General features: G+C 35.7%; 1 protein-coding gene across 7 annotated transcripts in view; it reads left to right on the top strand.

Moving 5' to 3' along the window:
• BTBD10 (BTB domain containing 10) overlaps positions 1-20588 on the top strand; it is a 70115-nt gene that overhangs the window by 14799 nt on the left and 34728 nt on the right. For 2 of the 7 annotated variants that reach the window (XM_014844145.3, XM_070491162.1), the window contains exon 2: positions 13432-13589. The exons of 2 other annotated variants lie outside the window; for them this stretch is intronic. In XM_014844145.3, the coding sequence (XP_014699631.1) occupies positions 13489-13589 (101 nt within the window). In that variant the 5' untranslated portion in view covers positions 13432-13488. Of the gene's footprint in view, positions 1-13431; positions 13590-18383; positions 18755-20588 lie in introns of those variants that run through there. 3 more of the 7 variants (XM_014844144.3, XM_070491163.1, XM_070491165.1) reach the window with 3 other exon arrangements.

The raw sequence follows: 20588 nt of genomic DNA, 5'->3' as shown, positions 1-20588 counted from the left end.
TGCATGTTGGATCCTGTCAAATTCTTTCTCTGGGTCTGTTGAGATGATCATGTGGTTTTTATTTCTCAATTTGTTAATGTGGTGTATCACATTGATTAATTTGTGGATGTTGAACCATCCCTGTGTTCCTGGTATAAATCCCACTTGATCATGGTGTATGATCCTTTTAATGTATTGCTGTATTCAGTTTGCCAATATTTTGTTGAGGATTTTTGCCTCTAAGTTCATCAGCAATATTGGCCTGTAATTTTCCTTCTTTGTGTTGTGCTTGTCTGGTTTTGGGATCAGCGTGATGTTGGCCTGGTAGATGAGTTAGGAAGTGTTCCGTCTTCAACTTTTTGGAATTGTTTGAGAAGGGTAGATATTAAATTTTCTTTGAATGTTTGTTAGAATTCTCTGGAGAAGCTATCTGGTCCTGGACTTTTATTTTTTGGGAGGTTTTTGATTACTGTTTCAATCTCTTTCCTTGTGATTTGTCTATTCAGATTCTCTGTTTCTTCTTGATTCCAATTGGGAGGTTGTGTGAGTCTAAGAATTTATCCATTTTTTTCTGGATTGTCCAATTTGTTGGCGTATAGTTTTTCATAGTATTCTCTTATAATCCTTTGTATTTCTGTGGTATCCATTGTAATTTCTCCTCTTTCATTTCTCATTTTATTTATTAGAGTCTTCTCTGTTTTTTCTTTAGTGAGTCTGGTTAAAGCTTTTGTCAGTTTTGTTTTATCCTGTCAAAGAACCAGCTCGTAGTTTTGATGATCCTTTCTTCTATTCTTTTTGTTTCAGTTTCATTTATTTCTGCTCTTTTATTATTTCCCTCCTTTTGCTGACTTTGGGTTTTATTTGTTTTTCTTTTTCTGATAGTTTTATGTGTATTTTAAGATTGCTTATTTGAGATTTTTCTTGTTTGTTAAGGTGGGCCTGTATTGCTGTGACTTTCCCTCTTAGGACTGCTTTTGCTGCATCCAATATGAGTTGGTATGGTGTATTGTCATTGTCATTTGTCTCCAGATATTTTTTATTTTTTTATTTCTTTTATTGAGTTCATAATAGTGTACATCAATGTGAGATTTCAGTTGTACGTTATTTCTTAACTGTCACCACATAAGTGCTCCCCTTCACCCCCTGTGCCTCCCCTAGCCCCATTCCCCTGGTAACCACTGAACTGTTTTCTTTGTCCCAGTACTTGTTTATGTTCCACATATGAGTGATATCATCTGGTGTTTGTCTTTCTCAGACTGGCTGATTTAACTTAGCATAATTCCCTCTAGGTCCTTCCATGTTACTGCAAATGGGATGAATTTGTCTTTTTTCCTTGTTGAGTAGTATTCCATTGTATATATATACCACATTTTCTTTATCCACTCATTGGTTGTTGGGCACTTGGGTTACTTTCATGTCTTGGCTATTGTGAATAGTGCGGCAACAAACATAGGGGTGCATATGTTACTTTGGATTGTTGATTTCAAATTGTTTGGGTAGATACCCAGTAGAGGGATAGCTGGGTCTTATGGTAGTTCTATTTTTAGTTTTTTGAGGAAACTCCATACTGTTTTCCATAGTGCTTGCATCAGTTTGCATTCCCACCAGCAGTGTGTAAGAGTTCCCTTCTCTCTACACCCTTTCCAACATTTGTTATTTTTAGTCTTAGTGATTATAGCCATTTTAACAGGCATAAGGTGGTATCTTAGTGTAGTTTTGATTTGTATTTCCCTGTTGATTAGTGATGTTGAACATCTTTTCATATGTTTATTGTCCATCTGTATATCTTCTTTGGAAAAATGTCTGTTCATCTCCTCTGCCCACTTTTTGATTGGGTTGTTTGCTTTCTTATTGTTGATTTGGGTGAGTTCTTTATGTATTATGGAGATTAACCCCTTGTCAGATATATAATTTGCAAATATTTTTTGCCAATTGGTGGGTTGTCTCTTTGTTTTGATCCTAGTTTCTTTTGCATTGCAGAAGCTCTTTAGTCTGATGAATTCCCACTTGTTTATTTTTTCTGTTGTTTCCCTTCTCTGAGAGGACATGGTATTTGAAAAGATCATTTTTAGTTTGATGTCAAAGAGTGTACTACCAATCTTATCTTCCAGGAGTTTTATAGTTTCAGGATGTATCTTCAAGTCTTTGGTCCATTTTGAGTTTATTTTTGTGTATGGCATGAGATAGTGGTCTACCTTCATTCTTTTGCATGTGGCTGTCCAGTTTTCCCAACACCATTTATTGAAGAGACTATCTTTTCTCCATTGTATGTTCTTAGTACGTTTGTTGAAGATCAGCTCTCCGTAGATGTGTGGTTTTATTTCTGAGCTTTCAGTTCTGTTCCACTGATCTGTGTGCCTGTTTTTGTACCAGTACGGTGCTGTTTTGGTCATTATGGCTTTGTAGTATATTTTGAAGTCAAGGATTGTGATCCCTCCAGGTTTGTTCTTTTTTCTCAGGATTGCCGTAGCAATTTGGGGGTCTTTGATTTCTGCATATGAATTTTAGTATTCTTAGCTCTATTTCTGTGAAGAATGTCATTGGGATTCTGATCGGGATTGCATTGAATCTGTAGATTGCTTTGGGCAGTATGGACATTTTAACTATGTTTATTCTTCCAATCCATGAGCGAGGAATCTCTTTCCATCTCTTTATGTCATTATCAATTTCTCTCAGTAATGTCTTACATGTATAAGTCCTTCAACTCCTTGGTTAAATTGATTCCTAGGTACTTTATTTTTTTAGTTGCGATTGGAAATGGAATTATATTCTTGAGTTCTCTTTCTGTATGTTCGTTATTGGAGTATAGAAAAGCAACTGATTTTTGTAAGTTGACTCTGTACCCTGCAACTTTACTGCACTTGTTAATTATTTCTATTAGTTTTCCAATGGATGTTTTTGGGTTTCCTATGTGTAAGATCGTGTCATCTGCCAACAGCGTGAGTTTCACTTCTTCACTCCCTATTTGGATTGCTTTTATTCCTTTCTGTTGCCTAATTGCTCTGGCCCAAACCGCCAGAACTATGTTGAATAAGAGTGGTGATAGTGGGCATCCTTGTCTCACTCCTGTTCTCAGGGTGATGGTGCTCAGTTTTTGCCCATTGAGTATGATGTTGGCTGTGGGTTTGTCATGTAGGGCCTTTATTATGTTGAGGTAATTTCCTTCTATCCCCATTTTGTTGAGAGTTTTTATCATAAATGGCTGTTGGATCTTGTCAAATGCTTTCTCTGCATCTATTGAGATGATCATGTGGTTTTTATTCCTCCATTTGTTGACGTGTATCATGTTGATTGATTACAGATGTTGAAGCATCCCTGTGTCCCTGGTATGAATCCCGCTTGATTGTGATGTATGATCCTTTTGATGTATTGCTGAATATGGGTTGCCAAAATTTTGTTGAGAATTTTTGCATCTATGTTCATCAGCGATATTGGCCTGTAGTTCTCCTGTTTTGTGCTGTCTTTGTCAGGCTTTGGTATCAGAGTGATGTTGGCCTTGTAGAATGTGTTAGGAAGTGTTCCATCTTCCCTAATCTTTTGGAATAGCTTGAAAAGCATACGTATTAAATCCTCTCTAAAAATTTGGTAGAGTTCCCCAGGAAAGCCATCTGATCCTGGGGTTTTATTGTTTGGGATGCTTTTGATTGCTGTTTCAATCTCTTTCCTTGTGATTCGTCTATTCAGATTGTCTGTTTCTTCTTGACTCAGCTTTGGGAGGTTGTAAGAGTCTATTTATCCATTTCCTGTAGGTTATGCATTTTGTTGGTGTATAGTTTTTCATAGTATTCTCTTATAATTCATTGTATTTTTGTGGAGTCTGTTGTTATTTTTCCTCTTTCATTTCTGATTTTGTTTGAGCTTTCTGTCTTTTTTTCTTTGTAAGTCTGGCTAGAGGTTTGTCAGTTTTATTTATCTTCTCAAAGAACCAGCTCTTTGTTTCATTGATCCTTTCTGCTGCCTTTTTTGTTCAATAGCATTTATTTCTGCTCTGATTTTTATTATTTTTCTCCTGCTAACTTCGGGTTTTGTGTGTTCTTCTTTTTCTAATTCAGTTAGGTGTAATTTGAGATTGCTTATGTGGGATTTTTCTTGTTTGTTAAGGTGTGCCTGTATTGCGATGAATTTCCCTCTTAATATGTCTTTTGCTGCATCCCATATGATTTAGTATGGCATCTTATCATTTTCATTTGTGTCCAGATTTTTTTTATTTCTTCTTTAATTTCTTCAATGATCCATTGGTTGTTCAATAGCACATTGTTTAATCTCCACATCTTTGTCCCTTTCTCAGCTTTTTTCTTGTAATTAATTTCTAGCTTCATAGCATTATGATCGGAAAAGATGCTTGTTATTATTTCAATTTTTTTAAATTTATAGAGGCTTGCCTTGTTTCCCAACATATGGTCTATCCTTGAGAATGTTCCATGTGCAGTCGAGAAGAATGTGTATTCTGCTCTTTTTGGATGGAGTGTTCTGTATATGTCTATTAAGTCCAACTGGTTTAGCTTTTCATTTAATTCCACTGTTTCCTTGTTGATTTTCTGTCTGGATGGTCTATCCGTTGATGTGAGTGAGGTGTTGAGGTCCCCTACTATTATTGTGTTATTTTTAATATTTTCTTTTAATAGTTTGTTAAATAAATAGTTTAATAGTTTCTTAATAGTTGTTTTATGAACTTTGGTGCTCCTGTGTTGGGTGCATAGATATTTATAAGCAGTTTTTCTTCTTGATGGAATCTCCCTTTGACCATCATATACTGCCCCTCTTTGTCTCTCTTTACCTGCCTTATCTTGAAATCTACTTTGATATAAGTATTGCAACACCTGCTTTCTTTTGTTTGCCATTAGCTTGGAGTATTGTTTCCACCCCTTCACTCTGAGCCTGTATTTGTCATTGGAGCTGAGATGTGTTTCCTGGAGGCAACAAATTCTTGGATCTTGTTCTCTAATCCATCTTGCCACCGTGTATCTTTTTATTGGAGAGTTCATTCTGTTTACATTGAGGGTGATTATTGATGTATGAGGGCTAATGCTTAATGTCTTCTGGTTTTCCTGCATTTCCTTTGTTTCCTTTGTTTCTTGTCCTGTGTGTTTTGGTCTACCCATTGAATTATGCAGTTTTGTATGATGTGTTTGTTTTTTACTTATTTATTTTTTGTGTCTCTGTTCTGCCTTTTAGTTTAGTGGCTACCCTGAACATTGTGTATAACATAGTCCATTTTCTGATGGCCTTTTATTTCCTTAGTCTCAACTGATTCTGTCCCTTTCCTCCTTCACTCCTAAGTTATTATTCTCATATCATATTCCAACCTATGTTGTGAGTTTGTGGTTAAAGTGACAAGATTGTCTTTGTTTTTGGTGTTTTCCCTCCCTTTAGCCTAATGCTATAGTTGAATATTTGCTATCCTATTCTGATTCTATCTGATTGTCTTCATACTCTGTGCTTTGTGACACCTTTCTCCCTTTTTTTCTTTTTTCAGGTATGAGGGCCTTCTCGAGGATTTCTTGTAGGGCAGTGTCTCGTGGCTACGAAGTCCCTTAGCTTTTATTTGTCTGGGAAAGATTTAATTTCTCCCTCATATCTGAAGGATATTTTTGCTGGACAGAATTTTCTTGGCTGAAGATTTTTATCTTTTAAAGTTTTGAATATGTCATTCCATTCTCTCCTAGCTTGTAAGGTTTCTGCAGAGAAATCTGCTGAAAGCCTGATAGGGGTTCCTTTGTAGGTTAGTTTCTTCTGCCTTGCTGCTTGGAGTATTCTTTCTTTGTCATTCATTTTTGCCAGTTTTACTACTATATGCCTTGCAGTAGGTCTTTTTACAAATCTCGGAGATGTGGAAGCTTCCTCCACACATATTTCCCTCTCTTTCCCTCAATTTGGGAAGTTGTCAGCTATTATTTCTTTGAACACACTTTCTGCTCCATTCTCCTTCTCTTTATCTTCCTGAAAACCTATAATTCTTACGTTGCATTTCCTCATTGAGTCAGATATTTCTCAGAGATATTTTTCATTTCTTCTTAGTCTTAGTTCTCTCTCCTCCTCCATCTGGAGCATTTCAACACGTCTGTCTTTGATTATGCAGATTTGCTCCTCTGTGGTGTCCACACGAGCATTCAGGGAATCCGTATTTTGTTTTATCTCTTCCTTTGTGTCTTTCATCTCTAGTATTTCTGATTGATTCTTCTTTATAGTTTCTCTCTCTTTTGTGAAGTAGCTCCTGAACTCTTTGAATTGTTTCTCTATATTCTCTTTTACCTCATTGAGTTTTTTGATGATAGCTATTTTGAATTCATTGTCATTTAGTTTACTTATTTCTGTGTCCTCTGGACTGAGTTCTGGATGCTTGTCATTTTCTCTCTTATCTGGCAGTTGACCAAGTGCCTGATGTTGGAAGGATGGGACTTTCCCTTTGTCATATTATTTGGTTGCAGTTACAGTCCATTGCCACTGGGTGGGGGTCAAGAGCCAGGTATTCTGAGCCGTCCACCTTCAGTGGAGATGGCGTGGCACGGGTCAGGGGAGGGGTTCTTTCTCCTGCGTGCAGTCCCTGGTTTCCCCAATAAGCTCTTGCTGTCTGGTCTCCTGGGGTGTTGGTTTGATGAGGTCACCCCACGCAAATGCTTTCATCCTGTTAGAGGGCTGCCCTCTAGGCTGCAAGGGCCCTAGGCAGTCCTGGGTGGTCCTGTGGATGTGCCACCGTGCCCTGACTCCTTCCCTCATGCAGCCCCCTGGGGCAGTGACCACAGTCTTTAGGGGAGAGAGCGAAGTTCTTTCTTACCCCGTTCCAGCTCCTGTCAGGGGGGCTGCAGTCTCCCTGCCCTTGGTCGTGGCTGCCATGACTCTCCAAGGATTTTTGTGCTTTTAGGGTATTTTCTGTTGGAATATGGTTGCTCCTTTTTGTTGTATGTTGGAGGGGAGAGAGTCCCAGGCAAGTTCACTCCACCATGATGCTGACATCACTCCCTGTCTCCAGATATTTTTTGATTTCTCCTTTAATTTCTTCAATGATCCATTGGTTGTTCAGTAGCATGTTGTTAGTCTCCACATCTTTGTCCCTTTCTCTTTCTTTCGCTTATAATGCTTTTGAGATTCCATTTTGTTGTGTGTATTAGTAGTGACTCCAATTACTTTTCTATTGTGTCATTAGATGCTATCCCACCTGTGTCTGCAAATCTGTTTATTTTTCTTCATTCTTTCTTTATCTGTGCATTGGCTAATTTCTACTGATCTATTTTCAAGTTCCTTGATTTTTTTCCATCTCATCTGTGGTTTGCCCATCTAATGAGTTTTTCATTTTAGTTATTGTTCTTTTCAGGTAGAGCTGAGTTTTCTTTTTTTTGATAGTTTTCACTTCTGTATTGAGATTCTCTTTCTTCCACTCATCAAGACCGTTGTCTTATTTTGGTTCTTTGAATACACTTTCCTTTAATTGTTTGAATATATTTATAATATGTGCTTTGAAGTCTTTGTTAAATCCTACATTGGGGCCCACTTGAAATCAGTTTCTATTGACTACCTATTTGTTGTCTTGTTTCTTTGCATCTCTCATAATTTTTCATCAAAACCTAGGCATTGTAGTGTTCTTATGAGGATTGTTGATTTTTTTGTTCTGGTGGACCATTAACTTGCCTGGACTCAAACTGCAAACTTTGTTCCCCCCACAGTTTGTAGCAGCTGATATCTGTGCTCAGTTCTTACTTCTTCTAGCTACCTGTTTTTAGCTTGGTCTTCTGGGGAGTTGGTGGGTGGGGAGGGATCTCCTGCACCTGTGTAATTTGATGGTCAGCCAAAAATCTGGGCAGAGATTATACTCATATTTTGGAGCTCATGCTCCCTGTAGTTCCTCTACTTCTGTGGATTCCCTCCTAATTTCTAGCTTGTTGGCCAGTGGTGGTCTCTGTCCTCTGTCACCTTAGCCAGTAAGGGCTTCAGCTTCTTGTTGCTTGGGCTGTGTATGGTTGGGGAATGCACTCAGTTATGAAAAGCATCAAACTCATAGATCTTATACCAGCTTTCAGGGGTAAATTCCTTTGTGGTCTACCACCGAGGCTACCTGGGGTCTCCCCCAAAGCATGTGTAATTTAGCTGAGCATAGTTTATGTTCAGATTTTGGGTCTCATGCCTCTGTGTATCTTTCATTCCCAGTATGTCTGCCTTAAATTTTCAGCTGCACGTCTAGACTTGAAATAGTTTCTCTACCACTTTGAGCTGTGTGGCTGCCTGGTTTCTTCACTGTATTTGTAGGGGTTAGGGATGGCACTCAGCACAAAAACTTTAACCTGAACTCATGATTCTGTCCCTTTCCAGTTGTAGTTTTTCAAGAGTAAGCTCTTCTTTCACTACTGTATGGTTTGGGACACTTTTCAGTGCTTTTAAACAGTTATTTTTTTTATATTTAATCTAGATTTAAATAATTGTTATCTGCTGGAGGCTTTCATGATCATTTTACTTGGCTGCATTTGCAGGTTCCTTTTCACTGCTCTGGTTTCCTTTTTAAAAGTTGCTTCCACCTGTTCTTTTTCTTTCATGATTATCTGTGGTGGTATTCAGCCTTGCTAGTTCTTGATGTGGCTAAAAATAACTGTTCAGTTCCTTATCAATTTAAGGATTTATGTTACACTTAGAATGGGTTAGATGGCAATCATGAGGAAATTATAAAAACCTTGTAGAACCGTTTCAAAGCTTTCTATATCATATATATGTATGTCATATATTTTGTGCCTTTCAGGGTGGTACAGTCTCTCTTTTATTCCTAAGAGGGGAGGCTCATCAAATAATCCCTCAAGATTCTGGCCCTTCAGAAATTCTTTTCCATCTAGGCCCCTCTGAAGGCCTTCTGTCTAGTTAGTACAGAGTTAAATGTGTGACCCTTCAAGCGTTTGTTCTTTAGTCTGCCAGTCTCGAGTGATTCTTTTGCTCTGTGGGGCTCACTCTCTCTTCTTCCAAATAGGAAAGGTTACCATAGGACATTTTTCTAGCTCAGGTGACCTCTTGGTCTGGCTCTAGTACCCACACCTCTGGATATTTGTCTTTCTATGCAGCTGAAGGCAATCCGTGGCTCCTTGCCCTGGTATCGCTATGTGATTCTGTTCTCTTCACTGTTTTCCCTCTCTTACCTATCAGGTCTTTCCCTTCAGTAACCACCACACTTGAATTACTTTGTTTACAAAGTTTGAGAGATAAAAATAATTTCACTTTAGTAGAAAAGCGTTCCTGTAATGGCACTATTTAGAGTGAGATCTCAATAGGATAGAGAAAGCCACAAGATGGCTGAGGTTTAAAAGAGACATCTGTTGGTAATAAGGAGCAAACATGAATTTCTGTATACCTAGCTTGGTACATTGGAAAGAACATAGGCTTTTGGTTAGACTGGGATTCTAATCTTAGCTCTAAGATTTCCTCATCTATGAAACAGGATAATAATATTGAGTTTTTTCAAGCTTTAAATAGGAGAAAGTATATAAACTTCCTAGAACATTGATACATAATAAGGACAGAATAAACTGTCTCTGAATACTCTGTGGGGTTTTTTTTTTGGCTGTTTTTCTTTTTTTTAACCATTCTGTGGATCATTGCCATTACTTAATACTGCCTGGAAATAGCGTCCCAGGGAGCATTTACTTACATTACTGTAGTCTTGAAGATTCTGTCCCTGCCCCCCCCCCCCCTTTTTTAGACGTGATATCCAAGAGAAGATGAAGTAATTGAATCACTTTTTTCCCAGTTGACTTTCGGCAGCCTCCTGTTGTCCCTAGTCAACAGGCTCAGTTGTTGTAGCCTCTGTACATATTATTTCCAGATTATTTAGAATTTAGATTATTTCTATCATGCCTAAAAATAGTAATGAACTATGACATATTTTCTAAGAACTTTGTTTCCAGTAGTTTAGCAGTTATTTTTTGATGATTACAATATCCAAATGATAATAAACTTTAGTTTGCCTAATATGAAGTGGATATTGGAGAGCCAAGTGTCAGATTTTGAAGGAAATTTTATTGTAAGGAGTTGAGATAGAGGAAATGGAGAGTCATGAAAAGTTTTTAGAAAGACAATTCTGATTACAGCAGAGCAAATATGAAACTGAATTGGTGGTCAAGAGGTCAACAAAGAGGCTTATTGATAGATTGTAAGGGTTTACATGAAGGCAGTAGCCTTATCAATGAAAGGGGAGAGAAGGAGTCAAAAGAACGTTTTGAAGTAGACTTGATGTAGGGAAATGGGAAGTCAAGGATGACTTCAAGGTTTTTGATTTAGTGAATAGAGATGACACTAGCTGATGTGGGACACCAAGATAGAGTCTGGCTCTGTTGAATTTGGGGTGCTTATTGAAGAATTCAGATAGAGATAATGAAAACAGAGTGTATGTAGTGTGTACAACCTGGTATTCTCAAGGGTTTCACCCTCATTTTTTTGTCTGCTGTCTCCCTGGACCCAGCAAACAGAGAAGAGAAATGAAGATAGAATCCTAAAGGACACCCAAGATTTAATGGGGATGAAGGGTTGGGTAACAGTGCAAAAACAATCTTGGCAGAGGAGAGACACAAGAGTAAGTGGCAAATGGAGCCATCAGTGGAGTCTTTGTTCCCTTACTAGAGTGAGTTTTTTGAGCACAGAAACGATATTTTACTTGCTTCAGCATCTTGTAAATTGCTTGGCATATTGTAGTAGGTGTTCAATACATGCTGGAATGAATGAATGAATGAATGAAATAAGATAAATATAATGTCACCAAGTATGGTGTGGAGAGTGGTTAAAGTAGAAGAGATCATTAAACATTTCAAAATAGTATATAATGTGTGTCATTTGCCTTTTATCTATTTGTAGTTATATCTATAGCTTGTTCATAACATTTAAAAATATACTAGCGTGTATAGGCAAACACAGGCTTATGTTTTCCCAAATATCTCAACTTGAATTTCACTTGTTTTTAGCATGCTTGTATCCCTGACTATTGAAAATGAGGAGTGGGGAGAAATCTTTCAAATGGTGATACCTAAGTTTTATTGACAAATGGAAAGTAAATATGATTTTCCAATTAACTTTTTTGATAGGCTTCGTCTGAACATTCTTTACTTTCTTGTGGCTGACTGTAAAATACATGCTTGTTAATTTTGATAGGGTTGATTAGGAAGACATGCATACTGGTCTTTCTCTGCTGCTAGATATGTACCACCCGCTGCAAAATGGTAGAAAATGTGAATCTGAATTTACCTTATCCATTCCTTGTGGTTGTGTTTTTTTAGTCACTACCTCCCATGGTTTAGGATCATTGTTCCCTCAGTGGACATCTGTGACTGTCCTGTTCAGAGTGGTGTGTCTTATAGTTAAGGGTTAGGAAGAGATAAAATGCTCTTATAAAGAAATGTGAATGCCTGAAAAGCTTATTGGAAGACCTATAAAGTAAGGAGAAAAGACTCTAAATCTCTTTCTACAGAACCTGCTAAGTCTCTCTACATCTTTCTTTCCCCTTATCAATTTTTCCCTACTTCTCTTTTTACCTTTTGTGTATCTCTTGCTCGGTGACTGTGTTTTTCTGACTTTTCTCCTTTGTCTCTCTGATTTGTTCTTTTTCAGCCTTTCCTTCTGCCTCATCTCTTCAGTACAGATAACTAGCTATAACATCAAATTGAAATTTTAAAAAGTTTCCTTTTTAGTAAATACATTTTATAGTTAAAAACTCAAATGAGATTGAAATTTTTTGTTTTCAAGATAATTTTGTGTTCGTCTAATAACTGATTGATTTTCAGTCATTCAGTGATCCTTAAGGAAATTGGTTTTCTTTTCCAGGAGTATTCAGCACATAAACTGTGTGGCATTTGTCTAGGAGTTTGAATTAGCCACTGTGCACTTCTCTTCCTTCCCCTTTTCTCTTATTTTTATGTGTTTCACTCATTGATCTACCTACTTACTTATATATTTATTATATTAAAATGTTCATTTACTGTAAGATTTTCAGTTGTTTTTTGGAAAGGAAGTACTAAGTAACTGAGGAAAAAATTATAAAATAGCAAATTAGTGTCTCTAGAATGAAAATATTTCTTTTAAGGAATTTTGAGATAGATTCACGATTTTAATGTTTATCTTTGGCATTTTTTGTGAAATTGTACTGGAATACCTTATGAAACTCAGTAAAGTAGTATAGTATTTTCCCAATTCTGGATTACCTTTGACTTTTATGCAGAGCTCCACCTCGCTTCTGTCTGTCAAATCCAGCTTGGAAAAGTGTATAGAAAGCATACAGGAGTGGGTGTCAGGAAACCCTGTTTCTAGTCCAACTTGTATCTTTGTTCAAATTGTTTAATCTCATTGGTTTTTCTTTTGGTGTTTGCTATCTCTAAAAGTCACATCTAACATACTATTTCCAAATACAATACAGTCTGAGCATTTTCCAAGGTCAAGACTTTATTCTATATAATAAATTCTCATTGTTCTTTATAATCCTGCCATTTAACAGCATTGTGACCTTTGGCAAGGTTACTAAAGACTGTTTTCTACTGTATATAGGGATTATAATGCCATCCTTATAAGGTGATTGTGAAGATTAAATTGGATAGGAATATATTTTAAAGTGCTTATTAGTCCAGGTGTTCTGTAGAGCTATTGCTAAGTGAGTTTTCTGATAATTTCATATGACTATAGTAGAAATAACAGTCACAGGCTTCACATAGGAAAAGGCATGAAGCATATAAATTGTATTGATAAAAATTTTTGTGGTAATTCCACTGTCAGGAAACATCAGGATGTTTACATACTTTTATTTTTGAGCAAATAATAAATTTCTATTCAGGGTCTTTAACTTGGTTATAGAAATAGCAGTATTGTTATTTGGTTTTACTAGATGGTTTGTTAAGCATCTTAAACTTTTAGTAATTCAGAAATGTATTCTAAGCAAAATTTTGTCTGAAAGAGTCATTCTGTGGAATTGTTTTTGCCTGTTTTGGTACTATATTGATGTTTGGAAACATGAGGTACCCAGATGGCAGTTAAGTATATTTACTAAATATAAATAGCACGTTACAAAGCTGTTGCATAGGGGTAGCAAATTTAATAGAAGAATCAAATGAAAAGTATCTAAAAGGACTTCTGGTGTTTATTTTAATCTGATTTGTGGTATTTATACATCTACTATTTTATAATCCTGTTCATCATCATATTAAAAAAATATGTCATGTAGCTGGCCCGGTGGTGTGGTGGTTAAGTTCGTGTGCTCTGCTTTGGTAGTCCAGGGTTTGCAGGTTTGAATCCTGGGCATGGACCTATACACCGCTCATCAAGCCATGCTGTGGTGGTGTCCCACATACAAAATAGAGGAAGATTGGCACGGTGTTGGCTCAGCAACAATCTTCCTCACCAAAAGAAAAAAAAGGTCACAATAATATCAGAGTATGTAAAATTCTGTGACTGTTTTATTCTGCATGGAATAGATTTAAAGGTCAACACTACTCTTTTATGTAGGTTATGGGTGCTACATGTGTGCTTTCAGAGCAGTAGTGTGAGGAAGCTTGAAGTGGGATGGCAGGACGGCCTCATCCTTATGACAGTAACTCCAGTGATCCAGAGAATTGGGATCGGAAATTGCATAGTAGACCTCGTAAACTTTATAAACATTCAAGGTAGGTAGAAAATATGTATTTCACATATCAAAGCTCTGATAAAATAGATTTTTATACAGAATCAAACTGCATTTGGTTGTGGCAAGTCCTGTCAGAGCATGGGGACTGGTTTACAAAATATTATGAATGTTTGTGTTTCTCCTTAAATACCTTTTAGAGAAACATTTCTTTCCTTTTAATTTTCTTATATTTGTATTTATTTGAATTTTTGTTTCTGTTTCTAAATAATATTAAAATCTCCTTAGTTGACCCCGTGAATAAATGCAGTTGTTAATTTAATTGGGAACTCTGGCAAGACAAGTTAGTTCTTTTATTTAAAACTCTTTGATAGGAATTTATTGTGTGCTCTAAATACATTGTGTATGTAGACTATACATGATAATTTATGGGCTTATGTCAGTCTTTGCCTCCATACCTTTTTAACTCTTTGAATTTATATTATATTGTCATTCTGAATGACTCTATGGTTCATTTAAAGTTTGATATGTTAAATGAAATTCATTTCAAAAGTTTCAGCCCATTTGTCTATTATTAAAGCTTTCATTTTGTGCTGTGTGACTTAATGAAGAACACCTCATTTAGAACACTTTATGATCTGATATTTTAAGGTGTTATTTGGCAGCTCATAAAGCTCACATATTACAGGTATGTAAGCATGTTTTCATAGAGTCTTGTGCTTTATGATTATTTACTTCGGGGATATTATTGAGCATTTAACTTACTTGAATGTAAAATTCTCCTGATCACTGGTAACTAATACCAGCTTTCTTGAAAAAGAATAAAAACATGCCATGATATTGAAATCCTTTTGTCATTTTAAAGGTAATTTGGTACTATATGCTATAGCTAGAAAATATGAATGAATGGTACCGTTTAAGTCTCCTGACAAGATGTCTGCCTTTATTGTGGACTTTTAATATGGTGAGGTGTAGAATGAAAATGTTAAGTTGACTTTATTAATTTATAAGTACACACCAGTGGTATAAGTGTTTGTTGGTTTGTTCGTTTGTGTGTGTGTCCTTCACCAGGTGGCTCTAGTTCTTTTACTCTATCCTGCTTAGATAGATAATTATTTTGTCTTTGAGATTAAAGAGATGTTGGTTTTAGCTCATTAAATTTGGGGCTGTATTTATATCTGCTATGTTGTATACATCTTTTCAGGTACATTTTATGTTCTTTTTCCTAATTCGTAATATTTTTCTGCTGATGTACAATACTGTATTATATATGTGAAGTGGTGACAGGGTGGAAATAAGCTGTTGTTTGCTTTATAAAAGCTACATGCATACAATGGGAAAAATTTATAGAGACTGGCAGTACTTTTTTCATTGTTGTTATTTCATTTCAATAACAAATATCATGGCTCATCTTGGTATCTATAGCATCAGTAACTTTTTGGTGCTCTTTTCAGGTAGACTGCAGCAGAATTGGTTGTTTAAGTGAAAAATGTTAAGAGAAATATAAAATAAGTTCGTTTATTTTTCTTTCTTTTTACTGGAAATGCCATGAAATCCTGTGAGTTTATTTTAGCCTTATTTGTGGAAAATCTGCCCAAAGGAAAACCGTTTACTTTTGGGGAGTTTACTAAAGTAAACACTTTTACGTTTACTTCGGAACATATAACTTAAGATACTTTTAAAAAAGATACAATTTGACTTTTAAAAAATGGTATTTTTTTAATTGATAGTAAATAATTGACAGAGATTTTAAAAACTAACAGTCAGCAAGTAATTGAAAACCTGTGCTTAAGTTCAGGAGAGATTCAGAAGTTTGTCAGGGTACCATCATGGAATGCTTTAATATCCCTATATGGAACAATTAGAGGACAAGAAGACACTAAATTGTGGTAGTAAGTTGTAGTAAAATAAGAGTTCAGAGAAGGAATCAATATCAGTTTGAATAGGTGAAAATGAGACTTGAACTAATCCTTTGGATGGAGGACAATCCTGCCAGGGACCTTCTGGAGATTACCTTGACTGGATCTGAAGGTGGAGCTCTCAATAGTGTTGCTTACTGTTTCCATTTGTCAGATGGAAAAATTGAGGTTAATAAACTTGCCCAAGGCCAAAAAACTTGTAAATGGTAGAGCTAAGATTTATAAACAAGTTTCTCATTCTTTTATTTTTAAAATTTTAAATAACTTATTATGGTACATTTTAAATACATGTAGAGAGAACAGGCATAATGAACCCCTGTCCATTCCCAGCTTTGAGTTAAACTCATGACCAATTTTGTTTCATCTATGCTTCTATCTACTCTCATCATTTTTTGAATCTTGTGTATTTTTTTTTAGGGATGTTTGAGTAAAAATAAAAAGCCTGGTGGCATAGAGGTTAAGTTTGAGTGCTCTGCTTCTGGTGACCTGGGGTTCACGGGTTTGGATCCCAGGTGCAACTGACATACTACTCATCAAGCCTTGCTGTGGTGGTGTCCCACATACAAAATAGAGGAAGATTGGCACAGATGTTACCTCAGTGACAGTCTTCTTCAAGCAAAAAGAGGAAGATTGGCAATAGATGTTAGCTCAGGGCCAATCTTCCTCGCCAAAAAATTTAAAAAAAAAAAATGCAAAGAAACCAGACTAAACACTGGCTTAAGTTAGGGGTTTATTTTTCTTGTACATAAGAAGTCCACAGGTAAGCAATACCTGATATAGATTTAGTGGCTTAAGGATGTTAGGGTCAAAAATCTCTGATTTTCTTGGCTCTTCCTCGTGATCACAAGATGGCTTACTGTAGCTCCAGCCATCATATCCACCTTCCAGAAAGGAGGAGGAAGAAGAGAGAAGGGGACAATGGGAAAAGAATTTCATTTAAAGCAGGAAATTAAATTTCTTGGAAATTTCCAGCAGGCATCTGCTTATAAATCATTGGCTAGAAGTGGTCATCTGTGGATAAGGGAGGCTGAGAAATACTGGTGGGCACACTGCCACCTAAAACAGTTGGGGATTTAAATTTATAAAAAGTAAATGTCTCAGTCTGTTTGGCTGCTATAACAGAATACCATATACTCAGTGGCTTATAAACAACAAAAATTTATTTCACGTGATTTGGGAGGCTGGGGATCAAGGTGCTGGCACATTCAATATCTGGTATCGTCTTGCTTCCTGGTTCAGAGAACCCTCTTTTTTGCTGTGTCCTTACATGGTGGAAGGGACTAGGGATCTCTCTGGGGTCTCTTATGAAAGGATGAATCCATTCGTGATGACTCTTCCCTCATGACCTAATCACCTCCTCATTTCCAATACCAGCACATTGGGAGAATATATTTCAACATACGAATTTTGGGGGGACACAAACATTCAATCTTTAGCAGTAAGAAATAAACATACTTCATTGATTCACTTTTTGCAGATAATCTAAAAACTTGTCTTTTTGTGTGTGTGTGTGAGGAAGATTAGTCCTGAGCTAACATCTGATGCCAATCTCCCTCCTTTTTGCTTGAGGAAGATTGTTGCTGAGCTAACATCTGTGCCAATCTTCCTCTATTTTATGTGGGATTCCTCCACAGCGTGGCTTGATGAGCAGTGAGCAGTCTGCACCTGGGATCTGAACCTGTGAACCCTGGGCCACCACAGCAGAGCACGTGAACTTAACCACTATGCCACCAGGCTGGCCCCTAAAAAGTTGTCTTGTTTAAATTTTTTTGTTTGTTCTAGTCACATTTTGCAATAGCCTGGTTTTTTTCATTCTTCTTCCTTGATCCCCTCCCCCCTCCTTTTCCTTACTGGCAAAGATAAAAATAGATTTCTTTAATTATAAGAGTAACAATAATGGTTACTCTCTTATGTGTGCTTACCATTGAAGGTTTGGTGGGCATTGCCTTATGGTTTCTCTTCCATCTAATACACCTTTAAGATATTTTCTTTTGAATGTGGATTTGACATGTATAACATTGTGATATAAAAGACATGACAAGAGAGGGAAGCTAATCTGGTCATGAATGATGTGCCTATGATCCCTCTGCAAGTGCATACAAATGAATTAGATAGTTGAAAAATTACTGAGCTTTGTTTCTTTGAGTAGTTGTGTAGTTAATACATGTATAGAGGGATTTGGCAGCTTGCTGAGAGGTTCAAGATCATTTCAGTTGAAGTATATTTGGCTTGAATTGTGAGAACTTTCTTTAAATTATAAATTAGAGGAGTTTTTGCTATTTAAAAAGGAAAAAGAAATAACACCTTTTCTATATAACTAATGTTAAAATGCCTACATTGACAATATTCTAAAATCTCTTGACTATTTGAATTGGGTCAAATATGACTATTTAACACTCAGATCTGCAGTCTGCTCAGGTTACTAAAGATAAATGCATTGTACATTCACTATCAGACTTTGCCGCAAGGTTTCATTCCCACATAGAAGTACGCATGCTCGTTTCTTCTGAGCCTGCATGAAGATTGAGCTTTCCAGTTTCCCTTTTAAGTCAGTCCAGCAGTTTAGAAATGGAAAAGTTTGGTTGCTTTAAAGAATAGTTCTTGAGTGGATTCTTAAAGTACAAATAATATTTTCTCTTTGGTTTGAAGGAGAAGCTTTACTGCCCAGAATGAGTACACAATAAAATATTGAAAAGAAAAAAGAAAGTTAGCTGCATTCTGGTTTTCTAAAACCTGGCAGGCTGGCAGAGCTAGAATTAGCTTTACAGATGGCATTTGTTAACATATCTACATATCACTAAGCCCTCATCTCCTGAGTTTTCTTCAGCCTGTCTATCAATTACAATATCCAATCACTGCACAGAGATGGAGAAATAGGATGATCACAGCTCACACGATGCTGTTTGGTTAGAAACGTCAGTGCTGCACAACCCACGGCTGAGTCAGTGACTGTGAGAAAATGAACTGAATTAATATATAGAGGGGGTTGTATCTCTGAACATTTAAAGCCTGAGTAACCGCAATAGCATTATTATACAGTTGAGGGATGAAAGCTAAAGGAAGTCTGTGGACAGGTGAGGTAGGGGGAGACTGGGAAATTTTCTGATTGTTCAGAGGAATCTTGAAGATGATGGAAATATCAGATGTGCTAAAGTTTCCTAGTAATGCCCAAGGATGCTGACCTGGCTTTCAGTGCTGCATTGTTTGAAAAAGCAGAGTCCCTTTATACTCTGATTTCAAAATTTTTTTCTTGTTTTTGTGTGTCTACCTTGGCATATACTAAAGTAAGGTGTGTATTCATTTATTACATGATATCATTGGGTTATAATTCTATACATATATAAATATGAGAGAGATTGAGAGAGATGTTTGGCCTTTGTTTCATTATAATCATTTTACATGTCTGGATGTAAAAGATCGTATGTCTTGTCAGTTTAAAGGCAAATTATTTAAAATAAATGGAGTGTGTTTTTATTGTTTTCATGGGTTTGAGGCTTTGTTTTCTATTTCCTTTAAAGTGTTAGTAGAATCTTCATGTAACTTGAGAATGCATTATATTTGGTATTTTTTTAATAAATAACAAAAATTTATTTAAGGAAAAATTAATTTTGAAATAATATTTTTATATCTTTGAAAATAAAATTCAAGGTAAAGAAATGAAATAATTAAAATAATTTCCTAAAGAAGAAAGTGAATGTATTTTTCCTTTTGAATGAATTAAGGATTAGTAGAACCACTTATATGTAGTAGTATTTTATAGAACCAAATGTATTTGAATGATAAAGTTTTAATTGGTTAAAATGACTTTCTTTCTAAGCTTTTAGAATACAGACTTTTGAATAGATTGCCTGGATACTGCACTGAAATAGAGAGTAAACCAGATAAGTTTTTGGGTTAATGCAAACTGATTTTCAACCAGACAAAATTTCTAAATAAAGATAATTGTTCTTGCTATGAGATTTTAAATCTTAACAGGTGACATTGCTTACTTGATTAGGAAATTTTAGCCCAATTTTAAACATTTTGACTAATGGTTTTTTTCTTTTGTCTTCATTATCCCTATCCTACTCCTCCTTCATTTTGTAGGGATTTTGGGGGCTATACAACATTTTAAAATTATTTTATTTTTAATGTATTTAAATAGTTTATTATATCCTTTCCTTGAAATGTCAGGAAGTTCTTGTGATTTCTCCCATTTAATTTCTAAAAGTTTGAATAGTTATCTTGATGGTTGTCACGACTTATTTATATAGTTAGACTAACTAGTGGTATCTTGTATTGGCTTTTTTTGTGGTTTGGTGTCCAGAAATGTTTTTCTAAGATTGTTTTTGTAATAGAGTTTATAAATGCAAAAATTTCAAGCTAGACTTTTTTGTCTTATACTTTATGGAATATTTTCCTCTGGTTCTGCTGATCCTTTTAAAATAATAATGCTTGTGTTATTGTAAAAGTGATACATATTCATTACATACATTTGATAAATACAGAAAAGAGCATAGAAGAAAACAAAAATATCTTATTATACGATGATAAGAAAAATACTTTAAATATTTTTGCATATAGCCTGTTTTTTCTCTGTATATGCAAAAGTATAAAATCACACATATGTACTTAAAAATGATTTTGGGATATTACTGTGTGTGCTGTTACATAACCCATCCCTTTAAAAAAAACCTTAATCATGAACATCTCCTATGTCATGAACTAGTTTTCTATAGCATAATTCTTAAGAACTGCATAGTGTTTTTGTGTATATGTATTTTGTAGTTTATTTCACCAAACTGAGTTTTTCTTATTCTTGATCAGAGAAAAGATGAGCGTGATTCCACAGTATAAATTTATTCTAAAAGGAAGAATGTTTTAGGGAGTTAAGTAAAAATGTAATTCTGATATTTTTTGGACTGAAAAAGATCCTTAGAGTGACTATACAATGAATTCTTTAAAGATATGCACACTACTTTTAAAACAAAGCAAATGGCTAAGATTGCCATAATAAAGTATAGAAAATACATCTTTTAAAAAATGAGGAAAACAAGAGCTCAGATAAGCTGAGACTTTAGAAAAAAGGCTAAGACCAACCAAAAGGGTTTCTTATATTACATTTAAAAAGGTAGTCAAGGAAA

Source organism: Equus asinus, chromosome 20 (genome assembly GCF_041296235.1).
Source record: "Equus asinus isolate D_3611 breed Donkey chromosome 20, EquAss-T2T_v2, whole genome shotgun sequence".
NCBI lineage: Eukaryota > Metazoa > Chordata > Mammalia > Perissodactyla > Equidae > Equus > Equus asinus.
The sequence above is the reverse complement of the archived record's forward strand: the minus strand, read 5'-3'. Positions and strand labels throughout refer to the sequence as shown.